The 24,039-nt window shown below is 46.9% G+C and overlaps 1 protein-coding gene and 1 long non-coding RNA gene across 2 annotated transcripts; one reads left to right on the top strand and one right to left on the bottom strand.

Moving 5' to 3' along the window:
• Positions 1–6,136: 6,136 nt before the first annotated feature.
• Positions 6,137–12,588, bottom strand: LOC310766736. Its single transcript, XR_014550397.1, has 3 exons — positions 12,254–12,588; positions 9,351–9,465; positions 6,137–6,817 (listed from the first exon to the last, which is right to left on the bottom strand). It is a non-coding gene; the product is annotated as an uncharacterized lncRNA (long non-coding RNA).
• On the top strand, positions 11,535–16,635 carry GSC (goosecoid homeobox; the record flags this gene model as incomplete). The annotated part of the gene is made up of 3 exons (XM_083620257.1): positions 11,535–11,922; positions 13,919–14,178; positions 16,244–16,635. 3 exons carry the CDS (start codon positions 11,535–11,537, stop codon positions 16,394–16,396), a joined length of 801 nt encoding a protein of 266 aa, XP_083476383.1. The 3' UTR covers positions 16,397–16,635.
• Between the last annotated feature and the right edge of the window lie 7,404 nt (positions 16,636–24,039).

Below are 24,039 nucleotides of genomic sequence, written 5' to 3'. Positions count from 1 at the left end.
GAGTTTTGGAAAACAAATACAGTGGGAAAGTCATTTGTGATCTCTGTGTTTACAGGTAAAACCAGTACAGCAAGGTTATCGGTGGCCAGTTTTTAATTTGAATTCATATACCCAGCAGGACATTTTAATAGATATCTGTGCTGAAATGATAACTTCCGGCCCTAACCCCCCCTCCCAACACCTTGTAACGCTTTGCCAATGATTGATCTGTCGGAAGACATATATTCAATAGCACGCGTGTTATGTTATGTTAAGTGTTTCTGCACTCTAATTTTCCTTTATCACAAGGCGGGCAAATGACAGTGGCTGCACTTTAGTGCCATGATTCATCCATTTCCGCCAGAGAATAAATACACATTCTCACCTCATTTGCCTTCATATATATCTCTGGATCCAAATGGACATTACTTTTTGAAATGCCCCCCTTGTCTCCCTCCCTCCCTCTTTCTTTCTCTTGCTGAAATGCAGCAAAGACTGTAATGGTAGGTGCCAGTTTTTTGAATTACTGGGTGACTGCTTTAGCTGATCCTAAAAAGCAAGTGTCTTTTTCTACCGCATAAAAGGGCTGAAATGTTTACATATCAAAAGGCTATAGGCCAATTTCTGTCAAAATTATACATGAAGTTAAGCAGTACAAGCAATTTATTTAAACACTAGTCATTGTAGAAAAATTCCAAACCATATGCTCTTTTTTAGCAGTTTCCCCCCCACAAATGCATTTGACCCATGACTTGGCAGAGACATGCAAGCTTCGTAATTTACTTGAAATTTCAAATCCCCCTTGACATTTCAGGCAAAGATCTTCATTAATAAGGTTTATATGAATGAAAACTTTAGAAGCCGATATTGTTCGAGGGAAGGGTTGAGGAATGGGCTTTTTCTGTTCTTTTCTTTTGCTGTGTGTTTTCGAAATGGACTTGACTTTCCTGATCAGTTCAAGAGAAGTTTATTCAGGAAATAAATCCGACCATGCTATAGGGGACTTGAAGCAGTTCTCTGTGGGCACAGTGCCCATACATGGAGGGATCCCTACAGGGCATTTTAGAGCTGTATTTTCTTGCTCTCCACCCACACCAACAGACACTCTGTATGTCAGGTCTTTACGAGGAGGATTGTAGGCCCTGAGAATCATAGAATCATAGAGTTGGAAGGAACCCAAGGGCCATCTAGTCCAACCCCCTGCAATGCAGGAATCTCAGCTACAGCATCCATGACAGATGGCCACCCAACCTCTGCTTAAAAACCTCCAAGCAAGGAGAGTCCATAACCTCCCAAGGGAGACCGTTCCACTGTCAAACAGCTCTTACTGTCAGAAAGTTTTCCCTGATGTTTAGTCAGGATCTCCTTTCTTGTAACTTGAAGCCATTGGTTCGAGTCCTACGCTCCAGAGCAGGAGAAAATAAACTTGCTCCATCTTCCTACATTCATAGAATTGTAAAGGCATCACAAGTGTCCTCTAGTCCAACCTCTGCAATGCAAGAATCTTTTTGCCCAGTGTGGGGCTCGAACCCACGAACCTGAGATTATGAGACTCATGCTCTACCAACTGAGCTATGGAGAGGAAAGGCTGGGTAGGTGCACATGGGCTTCCCTTTCCCAATCATGGCAGTGAGTGCCAGTGGGATGGGGAAAACATTGTTTTCTTGAGCCCCACAGGGGTCCTTCTGCATGCGGGCACTGTGCCCATGGAGGACTGGATCCAGCACTAGGCGTCTTTTGAAAGGACACAGGTAAAGACTTCCTGAACTTTGAGAAATCAGGGAAGAGGGCATTGTTAATTGCACTGGAACATCTGCAAACAAAGGGAGCAATAATAATATTTACGGGAAGGCTGAGATTTTCTCTATACTAAGCACGTTGAACTTTCAATGAGCTCTTCATTAAGTATTGATATAGTGCATGGGTAGGCAAACTAAGGCTCGGGGGCCGGATCTGGCCCAATCGCCTTCTAAATCTGGCTCGCAAACGGTCCAGGAATCAGCGTGTTTTTACATGAGTAGAATGTGTCCTTTTGTTGAAAATGCATCTCTGGGTTATTTGTGGGGCATAGGAATTCGTTCATATTTTTTTTCAAAATATAATCTGCCCACCCATAAGGTCTGAGGCACAGTGGACTGGCCTCCTGCTGAAAAAGTTTGCTGACCCCTGATATAGTGTATAAGATAGCTCATAACAACAGCAGTAATAATAATTAGTTATCATATCTTTACTCATACATTAAGTGCCACACGGGTGTTGGCACTTAAGGAACATAAGAAAAGCCCTGCTGGATTGGACCAAAGGTCCATCTGGTGCAGCGTCTTGTTCACACTAGGGACCAGGTCTTTGGAAACCCTACAAACAGAGCCTGAAAGCAGCAGCATTTGGTATCTAGAAGTCTATATGGCCATGTCTGCACCAGAATAGTCTGGCCTCAGATGCCCTAGTGCCTCCCTGGGTTCCTTTGGGAGGAAAGGCTGGATGTAACTTGAACAAATAATAACAAATTGTGATTTCCAAGCTGGACTACTTCACTTTGCTCTACATGGGGCTGCCCTGGCAGATGGTCCAGAATCTGCAGCTAGTGCAAAATGCATCTGCTACATTGACGGGAGGCAGCCTGGTGAGATCATGTTCCACCAGTCCCAAAAGTGCTGCATCCACTGTCTATGAACTACCAGGCCCAATTGCCCTAGCACATAAAGCCCTAAATGTCTCGGGACCCAAGTACCTAAACCACACCTTCCCTAATACCAACCATTTCAGCATGTATGATTGGCAGGGAAAACCCTGTTGGTGGTGGTGTTGCCACTAGGTGCTGCCAGGTTGACAGGGCCTTCTTGGTGATGGCCCCCCCCCATTTGTGGAATGCCCTCCTTGGTGAGATGCGACTGTCTCCCTCATTATCAACATTCCTGTTTGCCTAGGCATTTGATGTCTGAAATATACCATAGTCTGGCAACTATGACATTTGATGCTGTGATTGTATTATAAAATGTTTTTAGATGCTGTTAACTGTTTTTAAATTATTTTTATTTCATATTTTAATTGTATTGTTCCATCACTTTGTTGTTGCTGCCCTGGGCTCCTTTGAAAAGAAGGTCTTGTTAGACTTATCCTCTATAAATTTATTTTAGTGCTTTCACAAGGCCAATCTAGTAACCATTGGGACATATTGTGACAGCGAATCCTTGCATTAACAGTTAACTACGGTTTGGACTTTGGTTTTTCTGCACCGTTTTCAGCTGGTGGACTCATGTTCCAGTATTATGGGGCAAACTAAGGCCCAGGGGCCGGATCTGGCCCAATCGCCTTCTAAATCCAGCCTGGTCTGGGAATCAGCGTGTTTTTACATGAGTAGAATGTGTCCTTTTATTTAAAATGCATCTCTGGGTTATTTGTGGGGCATAGGAATTCGTTCATTCCCCCCCCAAAAAAAGTAGTCCGGCCCCCCACAAGGTCTAAGGGACAGTGGACTGGCCCCCTGCTGAAAAATTTTGCTGACCCCTGCTCTACACGCTTGAGAATGTTATTTGTCCCTCCCCACAAGCTTTCCCCCACCTCCCAAATGTTTTAGCAAGAAAGGTGTTGGACCTCTGGATCACTTCAGATTCTCTTTCTGGTACCTCTGGTACCTTGTAGTGTAGCATTCCCTTCCTCTCCTTTTTTAAAAAACCTGGATCTCCCAGTGAAATTTGTGTTTACTCCATAAGCAAGCCTTAAACGGCTCAGGACCACAATACCTCAAGGAACGCCTCTTTCCATATGAGCCTGCCTGGACCCTGAGATCATCTTCTGAAGCCCTTCTACGTGTGCCTCCTCCTTGAGAGGTCCGGAGTGTGGCAATGCAAGAATGGGCCTTCTCTGCAGTGGCTCCCTGTTTGTGGAATGCTCTCCCCAGGGAAGTTTTCCTGGCGCCTTCATTATACAGTGGTACCTCCGGTTACATACGCTTCAGGTTACAGACTCCGCTAACCCAGAAATAGTACCTCGGGTTAAGAACTTTGTTTCAGGATGAGAACAGAAATTGTGCTCCGGCAGCGCAGCAGCAGTGGGAGGCCCCATTAGCTAAAGTGGTGCTTCAGGTTAAGAACAGTTTCAGGTTAAGAACAGGCCTCCAGAACGAATTAAGTTCTTAACCCGAGGTACCACTGTACACCTTTAGGCACCAGGCAAAAATGTTCCTTTTTACCCTGGTCTTTGGTTGATCTGATTTACATCTTATGCCCTTTTAAAATGTTTTTTTTTGGGGGGGGGGAGCTATTGGGTTGTTGTTTTTATTTTTATTTCTTGATTTTATTCTGTGAACCGCCCTGAGGCCCCCAGGTATATGGCGGTTTTAAAACTCAATAAATAATAATAATAATTTAATCTGAGAATCGAAACTAGTCAATGGCACCATCTTGCACAGCCTCCTGACCCCAAACTGTGCACCAGGGGAGACTACCAGTTAATCCAGAGTATTTGAACCTCAGCCAGTTTTAAATGCTATCTTTAGGGACAATTTATTGGAAACCAGTTCTAGTGAAATCGATTACTATAAGTAGGTAACAAGAGCTGGACCAGGCCAAAGGCCCAAGTCTAACACCCTGTGCTCTAGTAACCAACCAGATGATGCTGGGATAGCTCAGCCAGTAGAGCATGAGCCGCTTAACCCCTGGATTGTGAGTTCGAGCCCCACTTCGGGGAAAATATTCCTGCATTGCAGGGGGTTGGACTAGATGACCCTTGTGGTCCCTTCCAACTCCATGAGGCTATGATTCTATAATTCTCTGCCTGCTATGGGAAGCCCAAAAGCAGGATCTGAGCGCAAGAGCACGCTCCCCTCTTGTGATTCCCGGCAAGTGTTATTCAAAAGCATACTGCCTCCGACGTGGACCCACGACTCAGTTAAACGTCTTAAAATGATTCGTGTGCCAATTATTTTTATCAGATTTTCCCCCAAAACTCATTCGACACGCTGCTGGGTGTTGTTGTTTTTTAGCATTTTGTGTGGATTTAGCTAGCCAGTGTGCTTGGGGTAGACTCGCGGGCGCGCACGGGTGTGAATTCAGAACGACTCTGACGTCGAACTGAATCCACCGTGTCAAGACAGACGCGTCCATGAGCCCGTTGTCAAAGTCCGGCCTTTAAGCAGGATGTAAATCGATCTGATGGGTTTACACCAAATCTGGGGCCCTTACCTGCTTGTGGATACCGATCCGCACCAGGTAGGACTGATTCCTCCCAGTAATCCGCTTTGCTGGGGGATTTTAAAACCTTCAGTCATCCTTCTATTTACATAAGAGGTTCCTTCAGCGGGTGACTTCGAAGTAAAGGTCGCAGAGTTTCTGGTTTTATTATAATCTTTCGGAAGGGAACATGCCCAAAGTCATGACATGCATTAAGCATCTAAACTCTTTGCTCCCCTTTAGCCATTGTCCCTCAGACTCATTTGTCACAACGTTGTAAAACTCCCCATTTCTCGTCTGCGTGCGCTGCTATTACGCGCGATAGCCCTGATTCCTATAAGGTCTAGCGCGGATACGACCCAAGTTCCATTGAACTCTCCACGGGGCTTACTTCTGAGTAGACACCCCTTGGATTGCGCTGGCAATCTCGTCCTCTCGGTGTTTGGAATTGTGCGGATGATGGCACAGTCAAGGATAAAAATCCGGGGCGGACGCGGGGATTTAGGTTTGAGGAATGCGCATAACCTGGACACCGAATACGCTCGGCATTCATTCCGGAATGAAATTGTTTGGCTGCTTAGAGAAATTGTGGGCTATCTTACCCCGGCGTCGCAGCGCATACCTATGAACATACTACTACCCTTTTCTTTTTTAAAAATGAGATGGCCAGCGCCTTCAGCGCCTTCCAAGCGATGGAAAATTCCTTGCGGGAAAAAATCTGCACAGACCCTTATTGATCATCCTGCGGAGCCGAAGGCACCGGGAACGCGCTGTTCCCTTGTCTAGTATTTGGGTTCATTGTCTAGAGCGCTGGACAAATAGGGGATCTCGCGAGGGGGTGGGAGATTGAGTAGCAAGAAAATCTGGAGAAAGGGAGAGAGTCCCTTTTCTCTTTATTTTGCAAACCCCATGGAAATAAAAGCACAGTAAGCAATCACCCTGTAGAAGGACGCTGCTTACATTGAACTAGAAGTATTCCCGTTCTTTCCAATTGAAATGTTGGTTCAGAGTGACCATCTTTTCAGCAAACCACATTTCCATAAACTCGTGCGTCGTGATTGCTTCGTGGGAAATCGTGTTTGGGTAATAATATTGAAAATCACCGTCGTGTTTACTTGATTCCTCCTCTAACAGCTCCTCCTGCCCTTGCCGAGCTCCCTCTTTCCACGCATCCTCCAGCCCACGCTGTGACTCTGGCCCCGGGAACTAACAAGCCCCACACCCGCTCGCCAGCAACAAGCCAGTTGCGCGAAATTTGCTGCGCTTTCATTTGTTATTCCAATGTCATCCTCTTCCAATGAGTGACAAGTGATTGTTTATTTAATACGGAATGTAGAACTGGGATGGGAGGCGAAAGTGAAGAAGAGGGAGAACAGAAAGGGAAACCAGAAATTCACCAAAGTCCATCCAAGGGGGGCGGTGGAGCCAGACAGGTAGTGCTTCAACTGGATGGACCACGATCCGGAGTAAGCTTGCAGGAATTACCGGCAAAAGCGAATATGCCTGTCCCAACATGTCTGTCTGCATGATGTGCGCGAGGCGAATTGGGTTATGATTCTTGAACAATATGAAAAACGTTGAGCGCGCACAGTCATTGGAGCGGGGATTCAAAATAAAGTTGTTGTTAATGATGATGATTCTGATTCATAATAGTCGAAAATCAAAACCTAAACAGAAATAAGATGTAAGTCTCACTGATTTCAAAAGGCTTAAATTGCAGCTAACCAATTTAGCAGGGGAATTTAAAAATAATAATAATCCTAAAACTCAATTTCTGATTTCAATGGGATTTATTTCTCAGGAAGTGTCGCTACGATTGAGGTGTTAACACAGCCCGACCCCTAAACTCAGATGGGGCCATAATATTTTAAACCAATAAAGTTTCCAATTCAGAAACAAAAAGAAAAAAATTATGTGCTCCAGCACCCTCCCCAATTTATCGGAATGTAAGTCCCACAGAACTGAGTTCCGTGAAATTTACACCCAAGAATGCTTGCAGTACAGTGGTTCCTCGGGTTACATACGCTTCAGGTTACATATGCTTCAGGTTACGGACTCCGCTAACCCAGAAATAGTACCTCGGGTTAAGAACTTTGCTTCAGGATGAGAACAGAAATCGTGCAGCTGCGGCACAGCGGCAGCGGGAGGCCCCATTAGCTAAAGTGGTGCTTCAGGTTAAGAACAGATTCAGGTTAAGAGCGGACCTCCGGAACGAATTAAGTACTTAACCCGAGGTACCACTGTATTAGGCATATTTATTTGGCTCCTAAAGTCGTTTACTTGAAAGTAAGCAGAGCCGTGGAAAACCGTTGGATTTCCTACGGATGGAGGCGATAGCTCTTTTGTGCTCAGGTAACCACAGAATTTTAAACCGAATTGGACTCCCTTTTGATATGTACTCCGATCCGCTATCTGGTGCTTCCGACCTATATCTCGTCAGCTGCTTGTAGGTTTCTGCATGAATCAAGTACTGTACACCTTCTCCTCACCTGGCTGCTCGTTTCACGAAGGACTGCTTTGTATCCAAATATCTGTGCTGTTGACTCGCCACAGATTTTCTCATTAAAGAGCTCTTGTGTCCCGAGGAGCAATTTTCCAATGGGGAGAGGAATAAATTAAAGGGCGGGGGGAGGTATTGCTAATTATATAAACACGACCAGCCTACAAGTGAACCTCCGCAGAGCTCTGCTTTTGCAATAGCCAACTCTCCCGTCCCATTGGATTAGTGAATATACGTTCCTTTCTCTCTCTAAAGCCTTCCATAGGCACGCAGCGAAACTGACCAGCACTGCCTCAGTCCCTCGTTTGCGTGTTAAAAAGGCTAGAGGTGTGACCGATTCGTCGCAAAATAGTCATAACAGAGCATCCGATCAGATCTTCTGTCTTCCAGCGACTTCTCCCTAATTTTCACAGGCGGCGTGCCTCTATTTATTCCACTTTTGATGCGCCACAAATTACGCACAATGTAGGTATATATGCACACGGGGAGGGGGGGAAAGAGAGAATCCTGCCCCTTTCAGACTCCAAAACTGTGGAATATTTTTGGTGAAAGGATCTCGACTCTGGACCTTTCTGTCCTGCATGGATGGTTAATAAAGTGAAACGCTGACCCAAGTTGAAGCACAGAGCAAAAGCGCGCGCCACTGCAGCTAAACAGCAGTTTCATGTTGCACGCCTGGGCTATAGTCGTTGGAGCCGTAGAGTCGACGTCTCGACTGTATCGGACCGGGAATGATGCGCGGGGGGGGGGGGGGGGACTTGGGTCGCAGAAATTGCCAGGCTAGTCCCCTACTTTAAAAAATAAATAAAAACGGGCTGTGTTTATTTTTTGCTAACTAGTCTGGAGGTGCCAATCAAAGCGATGCAATCACTTTGCGGCATCGATGAAGCTGCGTTCAGTTTTGATAGATAGATGTATATACATTAATTTAGTGATTTCCACATTAAAACTTAATACTCAGGTGCTTGTTGGGGGTGGGGTGGGGGTTGCGGCAGGGGAGTAGTTGGTAAAACCGACCTCATGCGGAAATCTAAAGATTAAAAACTCTGGAGAAAGTGTCAGTAAAAATGTATTTGTGATTTTTTAAAATTTTCTAAACTACCGTAGAACTACTCAGAAAATTTTGAGACGTTTGAAGAAAAAATACGCACAAACATACACATATTCTAATTTCTTCAAATATATCGTGTTGGCCACAGGCATTAATGCCATACGTTTGTACTGTACTCATTTTGATTAATTGTATTTAGAAACTATATTATCTATGTACTTTTACTGAAGAGAAAAATCTCTGCCCTCAAGGAGCTTACAGTTAAGCAGCTCCATTCATTCAGGGCCCCTTTCGCCTCTACCTAGATTTACTTGAGCAGATCCAGTGCGCCTCTAAATAGACTGAAATTAAACTGCTTTCTTAGACTACTTGTCGGTCACCTGAGCTGGGGAAGCGGTGAAAACGAAGGAAGATGAAATAGAAATAACGAGAAATACACATATGATTGTGTGTGTGTGTGTCCTGCGACGTGAGGTTTGCTTAGACTAAGAGAGGATAAAGGAAGGCTTAGATGTCACATTTCCTATGCAAGCCTTGAGAGAAAGGAATTCTTTTGTTCAGTTTTTTTTAAGAAGAAAAATAATAATCATTTGTTCCTCGTAAACAGCCCCTAATGGCTTAGTTTTGTTTCGCGCGGACAATTTCCTACCTTCATTGATGCAGGGCTGATGGGGTAAATATTCTAATCTGATTCAGTTCACCTCCTGCAGATCGCTGGAGACAATCGTGACAGACCAAGGGTTTTGCAAATCACAAGGACCCGGCTACCAGGAGAGACGGTCGCGTCTTAATCAACAAGAGTTTTTAAAGGACTTAGCCGACCCACCCCTTCACCAGAAGGTACATGCGAAATGTAAAGAACCACATCAGCCCCAATACATACATACATACATACATACATACATACATACAATAGTTGGAGGACTGGAAAAGAGATTATTTTTTGAGATGGTACCCCAATAGACCCTCCTTTTTCACATGTTTGTCGAAAACCACATTTGAAAATATTCCCCAACATTTTGAAGGTGCAAAAGCACCATATTAATTTCTACACCTCTCCTGCAACTACTTTTTTTTTTTAAGTAACCATTACTTTGTGTGGGATGTGTGTGTGTATACCAACCTAAAGACAGTCGTAATGGCACAGATCCGCAATCCAAAATCCCAGACGAAGCTAAGAACCATTAAATCATGTCGGTGTCAATGGGTGTTGTCTTGCGGCTCTTATACATGCTTACTCAAACGCGCCCCGCGGAAACCCGAGCGACTAATGCGCAGTGGCCGGGTCTTGACTTAACCTGATCGCAGCGGGCTTTTATTTCCAAGCGAAATGTGCTTCGGAGAGGTCCATTTCCGACCGCAGTCCTATGGACACTGGCCGACTCGAGGCTAAGGATCACCGGACTCATCGGGGCTTACTTCTGAGTAAACCTGCAGAGGATGGCCATATGGGCCTTTCGTTCCGTCCGCGGCATCCTTCACGCCTATAACCATGTCGCCATAGACGGCAACAGACTGAGCACCAAATCGGTCACGAAATAAGAGTTTTGCTAGGTAGGAAGTTCAGCGAAACATTATTTCGAATATATATGTTCGGGTTCAGGAGAGGGATGGGGGGTTCAGCTGGGGGTGGGGCAGGAAAAATGGGATAAAGGAACACACTCTATGCAACATATGTATCAGTGACCGGAATGGCTAAAGGGAAGGAAACGCTACGCTCTTTGAAGCAAGGGGTTTACCGTCGAGTAAAGACAAAGCCGATCGGGGAGCGGCTGTAATGGACTAAAGATGAATATTCTAAACCTTGTTTCCCCACTTTCACTCTTCCTCCCCTCCCCCCCGCCCCCGCACGCATTTCTTGCAAGAACTCGGGAACGTCTAACCCCGACCCTAAGCTCATTTATGGACGGCAGGGAAGTCGTCCTTTCGGATCGCGACAGAAGCTGATGAATTAGCAAACAGCCTCTTCAGCAGAAAAATAAGCAGGGCACTTTCGGAGCCGGCCGGGAGCTGGTGTTAGGCGATTCTCCGCAATAACATTAACCAGATTAACCCGGGCAACAATTAGCGATGGAGGGCAGCAAACAGCGAGAGATCAACCCTAAATCGCGGGGGGGGGGCGGGGTGCGAGGAGCGAGCTCGCCGAGAGCTGGGAAGAGGCGAGAGGCGGGGGAAAAAAAGAGAGATCCGCTAATGGAAAGGATTACGTTAATTTCGTTAATTCTTAATGCACAGAGACCCGTCTCTCTCCCTTTCCCTCCTCCCCCAGACTCGCCCACCAGCCCCACCCCTCCACTTTCCCTCCTCCCCACCGCCACCATCTCTGCTGACTTTAGATGGAAAGGGGGGGGGCGAAGAGAGAGAGAAATCTGGTTTTATTTGTGATCTGATCTATAACCAGGAACTAAATCCAGGATGACGTCGCCGGGGTATAAAAAAGGAAAGAGGGTCGGGGTGGAGTAGAGACTCCCATGCAGTTGAGATCTGAGGAGGAAACGGACCAGAGGGGAGGAAAGGGGGAGTGGAGAGGAGGAGGAGGAGGAGGAAAAAGAGGAGGGGGAGAAGCGCGCAAAGTGACCAGGAAGGGCCTCTCCTGGCTCGCTTGCTTTCAAAAAAGAAAGCGCTGGCGGACAGGCCCCCCTCTCCCTCCCCCTCCCCCAAATAAGCCTGGCGCCCCGAGCCTGGGGAAACCTCAGTCCGCGTTTTGCCTCGGCTCCGCCGCCGCGCACGCTCCGCTCCGCTCCCCCTCCGCCGCCGCCTTGCTGAGCGGAGCTTCTCCTTGGCTCCGTCGGCCCCCGCCCGCCCTCCCTCCGAGCCGCGCGCTTTGGGGGCTATGCCTGCGGGCATGTTCAGCATCGACAACATCCTGGCGGCCAGACCCCGCTGCAAGGAGTCGGGGCTGCTCCAGCAGCAGCAGCGGCAGCAGCAGCAGCAAGCGGCGCCTCAGCCGAGCGCGCCGTCGGTGGTTTTCTCGACTAGCCTGCACGGCGGGGACTCGCTGTATGCCTCGGCTGCCGCCGCCGGCGGAGACTACGGCGGATATTACTCGCGGGCAGTGGCCCCGGCCTCCAACTTGCCCGCGCTGGGCGGATCTCGACTGGGAGGCTATGGCAACTATTACTACGGGCAGCTGCACGTCCAGGCGTCCGCCGTGGGGCCGCCTTGCTGCGGCGCGATGCAGCCCCTGGGCGCGCAGCAGTGCTCCTGCGTCCCGGCAACAGGTAAGGCAATAAGAATGCTAATAATATAATAATATTAACCCTCCCAGTACTAACTGCCCTATTCACTTTCAACCCAGAGGGAAGAGGAGGGAATGTAAAAGAGAGAATCAAAGTTAACCACCACTCCCCATACTTTTTTCGCTTATGTTTACGCGCGCCCCTCCCAGCGCTTCCAGACTATCCTTTGCGCTTGGATAATGATTGAGTAATGGCCGTCATTTACAGGACGAGGCTCCGCCGCCGCCGCTCCTCTCCTCTCCTCTGCGCGGTGGGGAGAACGGTCCCCTGTGGACTTTCGTTCGTGGGAATGAAGAATAGCCCATTCACTTACAATGAGGGAAATTTGCAATGGTGTGGGAAGCGGGGAGCTCAGTTTGCTGCTGGTGACCCCGTGCATTAAGGCTGCTTCTGTAAGACACAGCTAGTCCCGTCCGGGATTCTGTTGCCTGGTCACTCCACGGCGTGACAGAATGCTGCGAAGCAGCGATACATTCCTTCGCATTGGCTGAAAGTGACGTTCCATATTCGAACCAAGATGGCTTGTGATCGAAGTCGGTTTGTGTCGAGAGTTGAGCTGGTTGGGTGCAGTTCTCTGAAGCAGCGTTTCCCCGTCCCTTCGCTTCCCACCCTTAAGACATATACCCGCTCTGACGATCCGCTCAGAAACGCAGGTTTGGAATCCTTACAACTTGCAACATTCCTGGGAGTATTTAGATTGACTTCTGAGTAAAGCTGCTGTCCCAAAGCATATTTATGTGGCCGTCAATGCAATTAAAGTAAGTGGGACTTGCTTCTGAGTAAACAAATGCTGCAAATGTATTTAGGATTGGAGTGTAAACTTCTGAGGCGGCGACCTGCTCTCCTTAATTTACTTTCAACTTTCCAGTCCTATTTTTTAAATAAGTATTTTTTTTAGTCCCACTGAATTAAATAAAACTTCCAAGAAAATATATCTGAGATCGAGATGTAAATCACTCCATAATAAGATAAACAAATCTGGCAAACCTGATTTTTGAAGTCAACCAATGGGCAAATCCGATCCACACCCAGTTAAAATGTGGGGGTTTTTTGGGGGTGTGTGAACCTGATTCAAATACAATCCTTAACACATTTATTTAGGACAAAGTTAAATGTCACTGAATTTAGTGGGGCTTCCTTCCACTGACATCTGATTAGGTTGCTAACCTGGTTGAAGGCAATGAGAGTATTCTAAATACATAGAAGGAAACGTTAGTTTATTAATTGAACTTCCCCCCCAAAATATGTGAGGGTCAGGGGCACAGTTCAAGTTCGGTTATTAATCCTGTTCAGTTTGAACTGATTTTGTCTGGATGGCAATGGAGATTACAGTTGTACCCCAACTTCCCTCCAATGAGTTAGGTGGGGGCATATATTGATGGGCTGGTAAAAAATCACCGCACTTTAACGTGATCCCAGTTGTGGGCTGTTTTTTGGGGCTCCTGGGTAAATTTAGCGGGGATTTATTGCTTCGTAGTTGAGAGGCTTGGACCCTAGTTTCTGACCCGCTTAAGCGGCCCTAGCCGGTGAGCTAAATGCATGCCCCCTAATGCGTAAACTCCACTGAACTAAAGTGGAGAGTGAAACGCCAACGGACTCAGTGGGGCGTATTCACACGTCTATCTGTGTCTATCATTTTGGAGAGGGTCACGTGTGGAGTGGCAATCAGCATTTTCTCCATGTGTGAATGAGACTTGCTTCCGTCTTCCAGGGCAAATCTGGAGTAAGCGGGATGGGTGTGCGCTGCAGCGCCAAGCCCAGACTCCGCATCCCTGCAAAAGTTAGTGGGAGTTTTCACCAAACTGAAACTTCCAGATTTGCTCCATAGCCTTTAATCAGCTTCTTCGTGGCCTTTTGCCCCTGGCTGGTAACTGGTTGGTAACTCTGGGAGTTGGCAGGCCGTGCTTTTTCGTGGGCTCCGAATCCAGCTGAAACGGTACTATATCACCTCCTTTCGCCCCTCTCCCTTTCTCTCTAGGCTACGAAGGGACCGGGTCCGTCCTGATGTCTCCGGTGCCCCATCAGATGCTACCGTACATGAACGTGGGCACCTTGTCCCGGACTGAGTTGCAGCTGCTGAACCAGCTGCACTGCCGTCGGAAAAGGAGGCACCGCACCATCTTCACGGATGAACAGCTGGAGGCTCTGGAAAACCTCTTCCAGGAAACCAAATACCCAGATGTGGGCACTAGGGAACAGCTGGCCAGGAGGGTCCATTTGCGAGAGGAGAAAGTGGAGGTAATTGGAATGGGCTTCTGGGCTTCATTGCAAAATGCAGGCGGAGGGAGACCGGGGGCCGTTTCTTCCTTATGCCATCCAAGGGGAGGGCGAGTGATGGTGGGGGTGGGAGGGAGAGAAGCAACCCGTAGATTTCCAAAGGAGGGGGAAAGTTTGCGTCTTTAACCGACTGCAAACTCGCTTCTGTATTTTATGCAGCGCCTGGCACGTCCTTGGTGAGGAATAATATGTAAGGCTTACTCAGTAGTAGCAGTAGTACTTAGTCTTCTGAGTAACTGCTACTACTGAGTACTGAGTAGTGCAGCAATTCTGTACCTAGTTTACCTGGGAGTAAGTTCCGTTGAGCTCTGTGACAGTGGCGTAGCGTGGGGGGTGCAGGGGGGGGCGGCTGCACCGGGCGCAACGTCTGGGGGTTAGGGTTAGGGGGCGCAAATCCACGGGTTAGGGGGCGCAAATTACTTGCCTTGCCCCGGGTGCTGACAACCCACGCTACGCCACTGCTCTGTGATGCTTACTTCTGAGTAGACATGCATAGGATTACTCCGTAATTCTCCTTACCATTGTCATTCGGCCCCAATCCTGCACTGTTTACCCCCAAGTGAACGCAACTGATTTAAATGAAACCTAATTTTAAGTATGTGTGTTGAGGACGCGTTAAATTTAGGCAATGGGATCAACAATTCAGTGGGTCCCTGGATCGCAGCTTCAGTTCCGCAGATTCCCAACTTGGACGGGCACTTTGCCTACTCAGCGTGCTCAGTCCTATTCGCGTGGCGCGATCCACAACTTTGAGAGTTTAACCCTAAAGCAGTAAGTTTAATGGAACTTATTCCTTGATGAGTGTGGTAGGATTTGCAGCTTCCCTCCACTTCAGATTTAGTTTTAAGAGGCACCGAGTCCCCCTCTTAATACTTTGGGACTTCGGTTTGGACGGTGACTTCTGTGTTCACTGGATTGTAGACTAGGCTTGCCTGTCTAAAGACAACCGAAGTACTTGCTCACAACAACTGCACTTATTTATAGAGCCCGGCAGTGTACTAGGCCCAGAGTAAAACAGTACTAGGCGGTCCTGGGAGGCGTCGGCACGCCGATCCTACACGCATTTGGTGGAAGCAAGTCCCTTTGAATGCGGGGAGACGGGCAACTGCGTCCGATCTTGGCCCGGGACATCCTGTGCCAGGTAACGGAGAGAGAAGGGGGTGGGGGTGCAGAGCTAGACAACGCCATCCAACTTGCCTCTGTAGCTGCGATGCAAAATGCCTCGCTTCTTAAGCGTTCGCTTCCCAGGTTTTAAGATGCAACTCGCTCTGCTGGTCAAATGTATTTTTTTGCAGGAGCTAAGCACTTTAGGCAGAACATATCAAACCTGTATTTTGCACAACTTCTGACACACCCTTGGCCCTAAAAACGTGGGAACAGTAGGATAACCAGCAGCGCTATTTGGATAAACTAATGGTAACACTCCCCATCCTTACGCTGTCAGTCCTGCAGTGTTGGCTTGAAAATAACCCCGGTTGCACTGTGATCCTGTAAGGTATTACACTTTCCAGGTGCGCGGAAGCAACTGCAGCCGCCGGCGAAGTAGCTCAACCAGGAGTTGAGGTTGCGCGGGGGAATGATGTTAGATTCTACCTTTTGCGCATTCGCGCAGCGAAATGCATGACCCGTCTCTTAGTTCGCGGCTCTGTGTTGAAGCTCTAGGCTGCATAGCATCTTGTTCAGACGGTAATCTGTTCACACATGCATGTTTACGTCATCGGGGTGTGTGAACCGATTCCACCAGAGGAAGCATTACGTTTGAGATGGCGTGGCATCTAGTGATAGGAGAACTCGATCCCAGTGCAATCCTATACATGCCTACTCAAAAGTCCCATTGAGTTCCCAGGGAAGTAGGTATAGCATTGCCGCTTTTGTGGTGTTAGATCCGTAACGGCTGGTTCGCACGTGTAGCGTCAGAGCTCCATGCTGCTGCAGCAGCCGTGCAAAACTGAAAGACGCGGTGCAAACAGTGTTGTTGCAAGTATTGACACCTTCCCCTCCCCTCCTTCACTTCCTCGAATGGCAGGTTTGGTTCAAGAACCGCCGGGCTAAATGGAGAAGGCAAAAGAGGTCCTCTTCGGAGGAGTCAGAAAATGCCCAGAAATGGAATAAAGCTTCCAAAACATCCCCAGAGAAGAGACAAGAAGAAAGCAAAAGCGATTTGGACTCCGACAGCTGATACCTTTCCTCCCACCCGGAGGATAAATTTGCTGGGCCGGCGGAATGGACATAGCTTGCCTGCACAACTTGCACCGAGAAGGAAGATGCTTAAGAATTCTTGCACAGACTCTGCCTATGCAGGAGGAGGGAAAGGAGGACCGTATAAATATATAAATATATCTATCTGTATATAATGTACACATGACGACCCTGGGAGCGATCCCTTTTAAATAAAGCGTGTTGCGGAGGTGTTGCACAGGTGGGTGTTTGGGGTCGCTTGCTTTGTTTGGGTTTCTCTGACAGACCCGGCTCCGAAGAATCACAGGCCGGGGTGGGGCCCACAGCCTTGTTTAGTCTGCTGCTCTTTTTTTGTTTGGTTTGGTTTCCATTGTTTTGGCTGGCTGGGTTAGGAAGAAGGCGGGGTGGGGAGAACGGAGAGCCGGAGACATAAAGCTGCGCTATTGGTTATTGATTCCCAACTCTGGGAAATAGATGCTGGCTTTATGCGCTTAGAAGAGAGAGGTTGCAAGGCTGCAAACGCGTACAAAACAGCACACACTTCCTTGCCAGTAAGCCCCCTCGAACTTCTGGGACTTAACCCCCGTGCAGAGGTGTGCGCTGGGATCCTCTGGGATCTTCAGCTGGGCTCCCCAAACGAAAACCACACTCAGTCCATTAGGATTTATTCCCTTAAACGTGCCTAGGAAGGCCGCTTTCTCAAAATAATCCAGGCTCGCAGAGGACATTAATCCCAGGCAAACGGCAGTCAAGTTCAGCGAAAGTTGTCCGAGTTTAAACATTTTACCCTTTCAGTGGAACACAATAATAGCCTTTAACTTGACCGGGCTGTAAAACTGAAAAGAGATCTGGGCTTGCTTGCTCCGATTAACGATAGGAAGTGGCAAAACTCCGAAACCGCACCTCTCTTTTTTCTGTCCGCGGGAGTGCGTCCCGTCGATTGCAATGGGACTTATTTCCAAGGAAGTTTACTTAGGATCTCTGCCTTCAATTAAAACGGGAAAGGAGGAGAGCAGAAGGGATAAAGGAGCTGCTGGCTTCTTTAAACCTGATCTTGAAATGGTGGGGAGACGAAGAACTTTCCTGGGTTTCTGGTAAGACTTTTTATTGAGACCGGGATTTTACCAGGGATTTAAGCTGGGCCTTCCAGCGCGCAAGGCAGATATCCGCTCTGCCGCTGAGCCGCGGTCGTTTCCCCAAAGGCTTTAACGTTTGTTTATTCCCTTTGGCAGTATCTGATCTGGAGGGGTGCGGGGGAAACCCACAAAAGCAGCTGAACGTTTTACTGCACTTTCCCCTTTCCTAGTAACCAGCTTCATTTAACGCTGCTAGGGAAACGATGGTGGGAAGTGCAGAGATTGCTGAACGCCACTTATTCCATAGTTTAGCAGGCGAAGGAATTGCCGAGCAATCCGAAAACCGCAGCATCTCTCTCCCTATTTCCTCACGAATGATAATATCGGAAAAGGTATCGTTGTTGAGGCATCTGAGGCCAAACCAAGACTCGTTGGAGAGGGTTGTGCGACCGCGAGCAATACCAATCAGCTGCTTATCGCATTTGGTTTTGTATTTCCCCCCACATATCTGCACTGTTCCTTAGCGGACGAAATCAGCCTATTTACAAAAGGGATGAATTATTTGCCTCCTTGAATCCCGAATCCCGATTGCGATTTTAGCTGATAGCCAGTGTTAATGTTCCGTCAACATTTTGCGCTGTGAATGCCACCTCTCATATTTATTAAGCTTGCTGAGCATAGTCAGACAGACCCATTGAAATGAATGAACAGGACTGAGCGAGGTCCGTTAATTTCAATAGGTCTACTCTGAGTAAAATTTAGTTGACTGCCACTCAGAGATTCAAGCGTGAATCTGCCCAGGCACATACCTTTCAACCCCCCCCCCAAATTATTGAGCACCTGCCACGAGTGACGCAAGTCATCTGTGAAGGGCCACGTGAAGACTCAATAATCTTGTCCCCTCTTAACCTTTCTCTTCACCCGAAACAGGGCTACAAGCCTATACCCACTTACCTGCGAGTAAGCCCCACTGCGTTCAGTGGGATATACCTCTGAGTAGACATAGGATTGCGCTTTAAGTCTCCTCGATTACCTGTTTCCTGAAGGGACAAAGACCACACACATGCTTCCAAAAAGCCCACTGCAATTGTATCCATTTATCCACAAAAATAAGCACCACTGGGTTCAATGGAACCTACTCTCAGGTAAGTGTGTAATGTTACCTGGGCCCCTTCTTCCCAGTTAACAAGAGCCTTGCAAAGCGTGCAAGATTGTGGGGGGCGGGGTTGCTTGTGTAGGTGCTTTTCTCTTTCTGCATCCCGAAAAAAATCCTACCATTCAAACGATCAGAGCAGATCAGAGCGTCAGGGTCAGTCCTCTGGTCCCTCTTCACTGGCCCCAGGGCAAGAGGGGTGATAGCTGGCGATGGGTCCTCTCAGCTAGAGCCCCACCGGATCCAGTGTTGTCAAAATGTGCATTAGAATCATGCAAACACTAGCCATGGAATGCACATTTCCATGCTCTGAGCATTGGCTAGCGTGCGCAATGAAGACTCAACACTGACAGGCAATGGTGGAGAGCCATCCGCATGCCCTCCTCTCCTTTAAACTGCTTGGAAAGAACTTGCCCAATAAGTCATGTGACCAACGCCATGATGTGTCATTAATCACCTTCCCAAATCTTGCTCCTTACCCAACCCACAATTCTGGAACAGCTTCCTCCTTTAAAAAAACGAAACAAAAAAACACAAATCAAATTGAAGGAGAGTGAAAGTGCCCCTGTTAGGAACAGAGGGTGTTGCCTTAAGTTAAACCCACTCAGATCGTTGGTTCAGGGGATATTATTCAGACAGAGGATATTATTATTATTATTATTATTATTATTATTATTATTATTATTCCACCTTTTTACTTGACAGGAACTCAAGTAAAGGTTTACAGCTAAGGGCTTACAGCTACAGGCTTACAGCTAAAACAGAAACGGCTAAAAACATAGGAAAAAGCAATCATAAAAAAAACAATTAAACATTAATAAAATATGCACACACACAAAACAGATTATTACAATAAGATATCTACACTTTCCCACCCTTATATCTGCAGAAAGAAAACTGCTACAATAAAAAGTCTAAACAAAAGACACATTGCATAAAATGTTCTCATCATATTCCCCGCCCTAATTGGAGATGTGGGGAATCAAATCTGCAGTCTTGTGTGCACAAGGCTTGCTCTCTTTCACTGAGCTATGGCTTTTCCCTTCAGTGTCATTACATGAAATCTATGTTTCTATTGATTGGTTTCATTGTACGCAAATCTACTCCCCCCACTTCCTTACACTTTTCTACTAGAAACCTGGCTCCTCAGGATTCACACCTCCAGAACAGCAGCCCAGAGCCTTCTCCCTCAGCAAGTTTGATGTGGATTAGAGCCAAGAGTTTGTCAGGCAGCCTCCCTGACCCATGGCGAGATGGGCTTTAAAAGAGACGGGAAAGGCTACAATAAAATGTGCAACTTTTTTGTGTTCCTGTCTCATAAGGGCCTGGGGAGAAACAACTAACCAACCAAATAAATCCAAATTAAGGAGTGACCAGAACACTTACATACTACAGTGGTACCTTGGGTTACAGACGTTTCAGGTTACAGACGCTTCAGGTTACAAACTCTGCTAGCCCAGAAATAGTACCTCGGGTTAAGAACTTTGCTTCAGGATGAGAACAGAAATCGTGCTCCGGCGGCGGGGCAGCAGCAGGAGGCCCCATTAGCTAAAGCGGTGCTTCAGGTTAAGAACAGTTTCAGGTTAAGAACGGACCTCCAGAACGAATTAAGTTCTTAACCCGAGGTACCACTGTATATGTTGCACCTTAAAGAGCTTTTAAATTAGCACCCTAAAATATTTGACCTCATTGCAGGATATTTGATCTCTTCTTCAGGCCAGGCTCCCGGGAAGAAGTCACAGTGATACCTGGACCATAATGCTATATTCAGGTTGTGGAATATTCTCAGTTCTCCTTCCAGCATATTATCTGGACTTATACCTGATGTCATCCTATACATGTTTACTCAGAAGTAAGTCCAATGGCATCCAATGGAGCTTGATCCCAGATAAGTCTTCTGGCCTCCATTGAGCATCATAAGGCAAATAATGGTATGCAAAATGCACCTTGGAAAGCCTCTGGATTGAGAAATGGCAATGTGAAGTGGCCTGTATACCTTTCTGTACTATTCTCTAGCACCATTATGGTGGGAATGTGGACCTCCTGATCCATGGCTATTGGCTGTGCTGGGTGGAGCTGATGGGTGATGGAATCCAGCAACACCTGAAGGAAGGCGCGGGGGGGGGGGGAGCATAGGAAATATTATTCTAGCTCAGTATTTTGCATACACCACCTACTCCCATTCTTAAAATGCAAACAATATCAGGAGCTCAAAGTTCATGAAAACAAACCACCCTCAAGTAGATGTAATAACTGTTGTGAAATACAGCGTAATTGGAAATCCCAAATTCTGCATATCTACCTGCTCAATAGAGATGCAGGTGGCGCTGTGGGTTAAACCACAGAGCCTAGGGTTTGCCGATCAGAAGGTCGGCGGTTTGAATCTCTGCAATGGGGTGAGCTCCCGTTGCTCGGTCCCTGCTCCTGCCCACCTAGCAGTTCGAAAGCATGTCAAAGTGCAAGTAGATAAATAGGTACCGCTCTGGCGGGAAGGTAAACAGCGTTTCCATGTGCTGCTCTGGTTTGCTAGAAGTGGCTTAGTCATGCTGGCCACATGACCCGGAAGCTGTACGCCAGCTCCCTCGGCCAATAAAGCGAGATGAGCGCCGCAACCCCTGAGGCAGCCGCGACTGGACCTAATGGTCAGGGGTCCCTTTACCTTTAAAGGTAAAGGACCCCTGACAGTTAAGTCCAGTCGCGAACGATTCTGGGGTTGTGGCGCTCATTTCGCTTTACTGGCCAAGGGAACAGACGTTTGTCTGCAGACAGTTTTTCCAGGTCATGTGGCCAGCATGACTAAGCTGCTTCTGGCAAACCAGAGCAGTGCACGGAAACGCCATTTACCTTCCCACCGGAGTGGTACCTATTTATCTACTTGCACTTTGATGTGCTTTTGAACTGCTAGGTTGGCAGGAGGTGGGACTGCGCAACGGGAGCTCACCCCGTTGCAGGGATTCAAACTGCCAACCTTCCGATTGACAAGAAGCTATTTTTGTTATGTTTTGTACATTGCCTTGCGATATATATGTGTAGGACAATTAATTACTCAGTGCAAAGACGCATGGAAATGCAAATTTATTTATGCTGCACACAGTCTTAGGTCATGGCAATAATAGTAAAAAGAACCCCAAAACACTAAACACCACCTCCACCACTGGCAGAGAATTGGTGCCACCATTGGTGCCAATTTCCAGTAAGATCTTGTGGAGTATGTGAGATCTCATAAGATTTTAGTGAGATCTCATGAGATCTCACCAGAAATCGGTGCTGATGCAGGACCTACATTTCTGCAGGTCGCAGTAGGGTGGATGGCATGGCACAGAAATGGTGGCAGAGTGGAGTAAAATGGGACATGCTGTCCCTGCATAGATGCATGTTCCAGTCATGGCTAAGAAGCAAATTTTCTAAACAACTGAGCCCTAGAACAATCGAACAACAGTGGGAGCATCTCAAAGCAATCATAGCCTGCTTATGGGATTCCCAGAAGCATCTGATTGGGCTTTGGCCTTATCCAGCAGGGCTCTTTGGTTCTTATGCATTTACTTTATATCCTGCCTTTCCTTCACCAAGCTCTAGGTGGTGTACATCAGGTTCCTTACTAGATGGCCTCCATACTTTGATCAGATTCAGAATGAGATCAAACCTACTTAGCTCCAGCAAATTTGTCACTTCATGCCTTCAAGCAATTCCCACTGTATCTATCAAATGCTTTTTTATTATTAAAAACAAACAAACCAACAACCCCCATACCATTATATACCAACTGCCAAATAGTGTTGAATATTAAGTATTATTGCATGCCAACGACCAGATACTGTTAGTGGTTCTCAAATATCTTGCAATCAAAGTTTAAGGAGGGATTTGTTTGCAAGGGGACCATGCTGAATAAGATATCATAGGCTAAGGTATAAACACTGATAAACCTGGACCGTAAGGAATATTGTCCAGATCTAACTGTTAGTGGTGCAGCTGCACTACTCATGAAAAGATTTAAGGCAATCCAAACTGAATTCTTTGGAACTATTTCTTTCTTTCTGTTTTTGTGAACTCCCCAGTGATCCGTACCATAAATAATTGTGGCCTGTACCATAGCCTTGGAAATGCAAAGGGCAGGGTCAGTTATATTACTTCCATATTTTCTTCAAAATTATAAAACCGTGTTATCTGCCCTGCCTCATTTTAGTGAAATATTTTCATGAAATAACACTGTTTGGCACATGTACGATGGCAAGAATTCAAAATTTGACAAAAGTTTTGAGCTCATTAACTTCTTTCATAGTATTGGCAAGGAAGGTAGATTTCGCAACTGGAAAAAGCTTGATTTTTTAAATACAAAAATAGCAAACTAAGGGTTTTTTTGAGAACACAGTGGTAGAATGTAAGCCCTCCGGTGTCTCTTAATCTTTATTTCTCTTCTAGCCATTATGAAAAATTTCCTCAGACTTGTTTAATAACATTTTTTAAAACAAAAAATGCTACTGCCACTAAGTGATATCTGCACCAGAGTCATCCTATAGCAGGGGTCCCCAAACTAAGGTCTGTGGGCCGAATAAGGCCCGAGGGACTCATTTATCCGGCCCGCAGCGATCCCTGCCGCCCGCTGCTGCCATCCGCTCTTACCGGCGCTGTGCTACACAGCTGCCCACTTCTGGGTCGGAGGAGCACCGGAAATAGCTTGTGCGCATTCGCAATCGTTATTTGCGCATGCGCAAGCATTATTTCTTGTGCACATCCGGGTCAGAGGAGGCCTGTGCACGTGTGCACAAGCTATTTCCGGTGCTCCTCCGACCTGGAAGTGCACCAGAAATAGTGTGTGTGCACGCGTATGGGCACGTGACCTCCGGTCCACGGCGCAATCAGCGCTTGAGACACTGGCCCAAGTCGTGGTAAGTTTGCTGACCCCTGTCCTATAGCCATCGTTGATACCTTGGAGGAAGGAGAAATATGTAGTGTTTTTCATCTTTAATGGATATGAAAAGTAAATTCTATTGAAATGAATGAGAATGTACTAGATGGGTTTAGGATCAGGGCAAATATTTGATAGATTGCCCCCATATTCATTTTGCGTGTGAATTTAGATCAGATTCACACAATGACTTGGTTCAGACCGTCGTCTCTTCTAAACCATAGTTTAGACTATTGCAGCCAAGTTGTGGCAGGCTTCAGGTGTGTGTGCTGCGATCTCTTCCTCCTTCGAACAAGGAAAGTGAAAGCTTCTGCTTTCGGTTTTGTTTAAACTACAGTTCCACAATACAGAATTCAAAGAACTGTGTATGAAATATTTAATTATTTTGATACTGCTTAGGAACATTGGAAATGGCCTTATACAGAGCCAGCTTTTTGGAGGTTACAGTTCCCATCATCCCTGACCACTGGTCTTGCTAGCTAGGGATGATGGGAATTGTAGTCCAAAAA

Source organism: Podarcis filfolensis (assembly GCF_964270895.1).
Source record: "Podarcis filfolensis genome assembly, chromosome: 1".
NCBI classification, from domain to species: Eukaryota; Metazoa; Chordata; class Lepidosauria; order Squamata; family Lacertidae; genus Podarcis; species Podarcis filfolensis.
The sequence above is the reverse complement of the archived record's forward strand: the minus strand, read 5'-3'. Positions and strand labels throughout refer to the sequence as shown.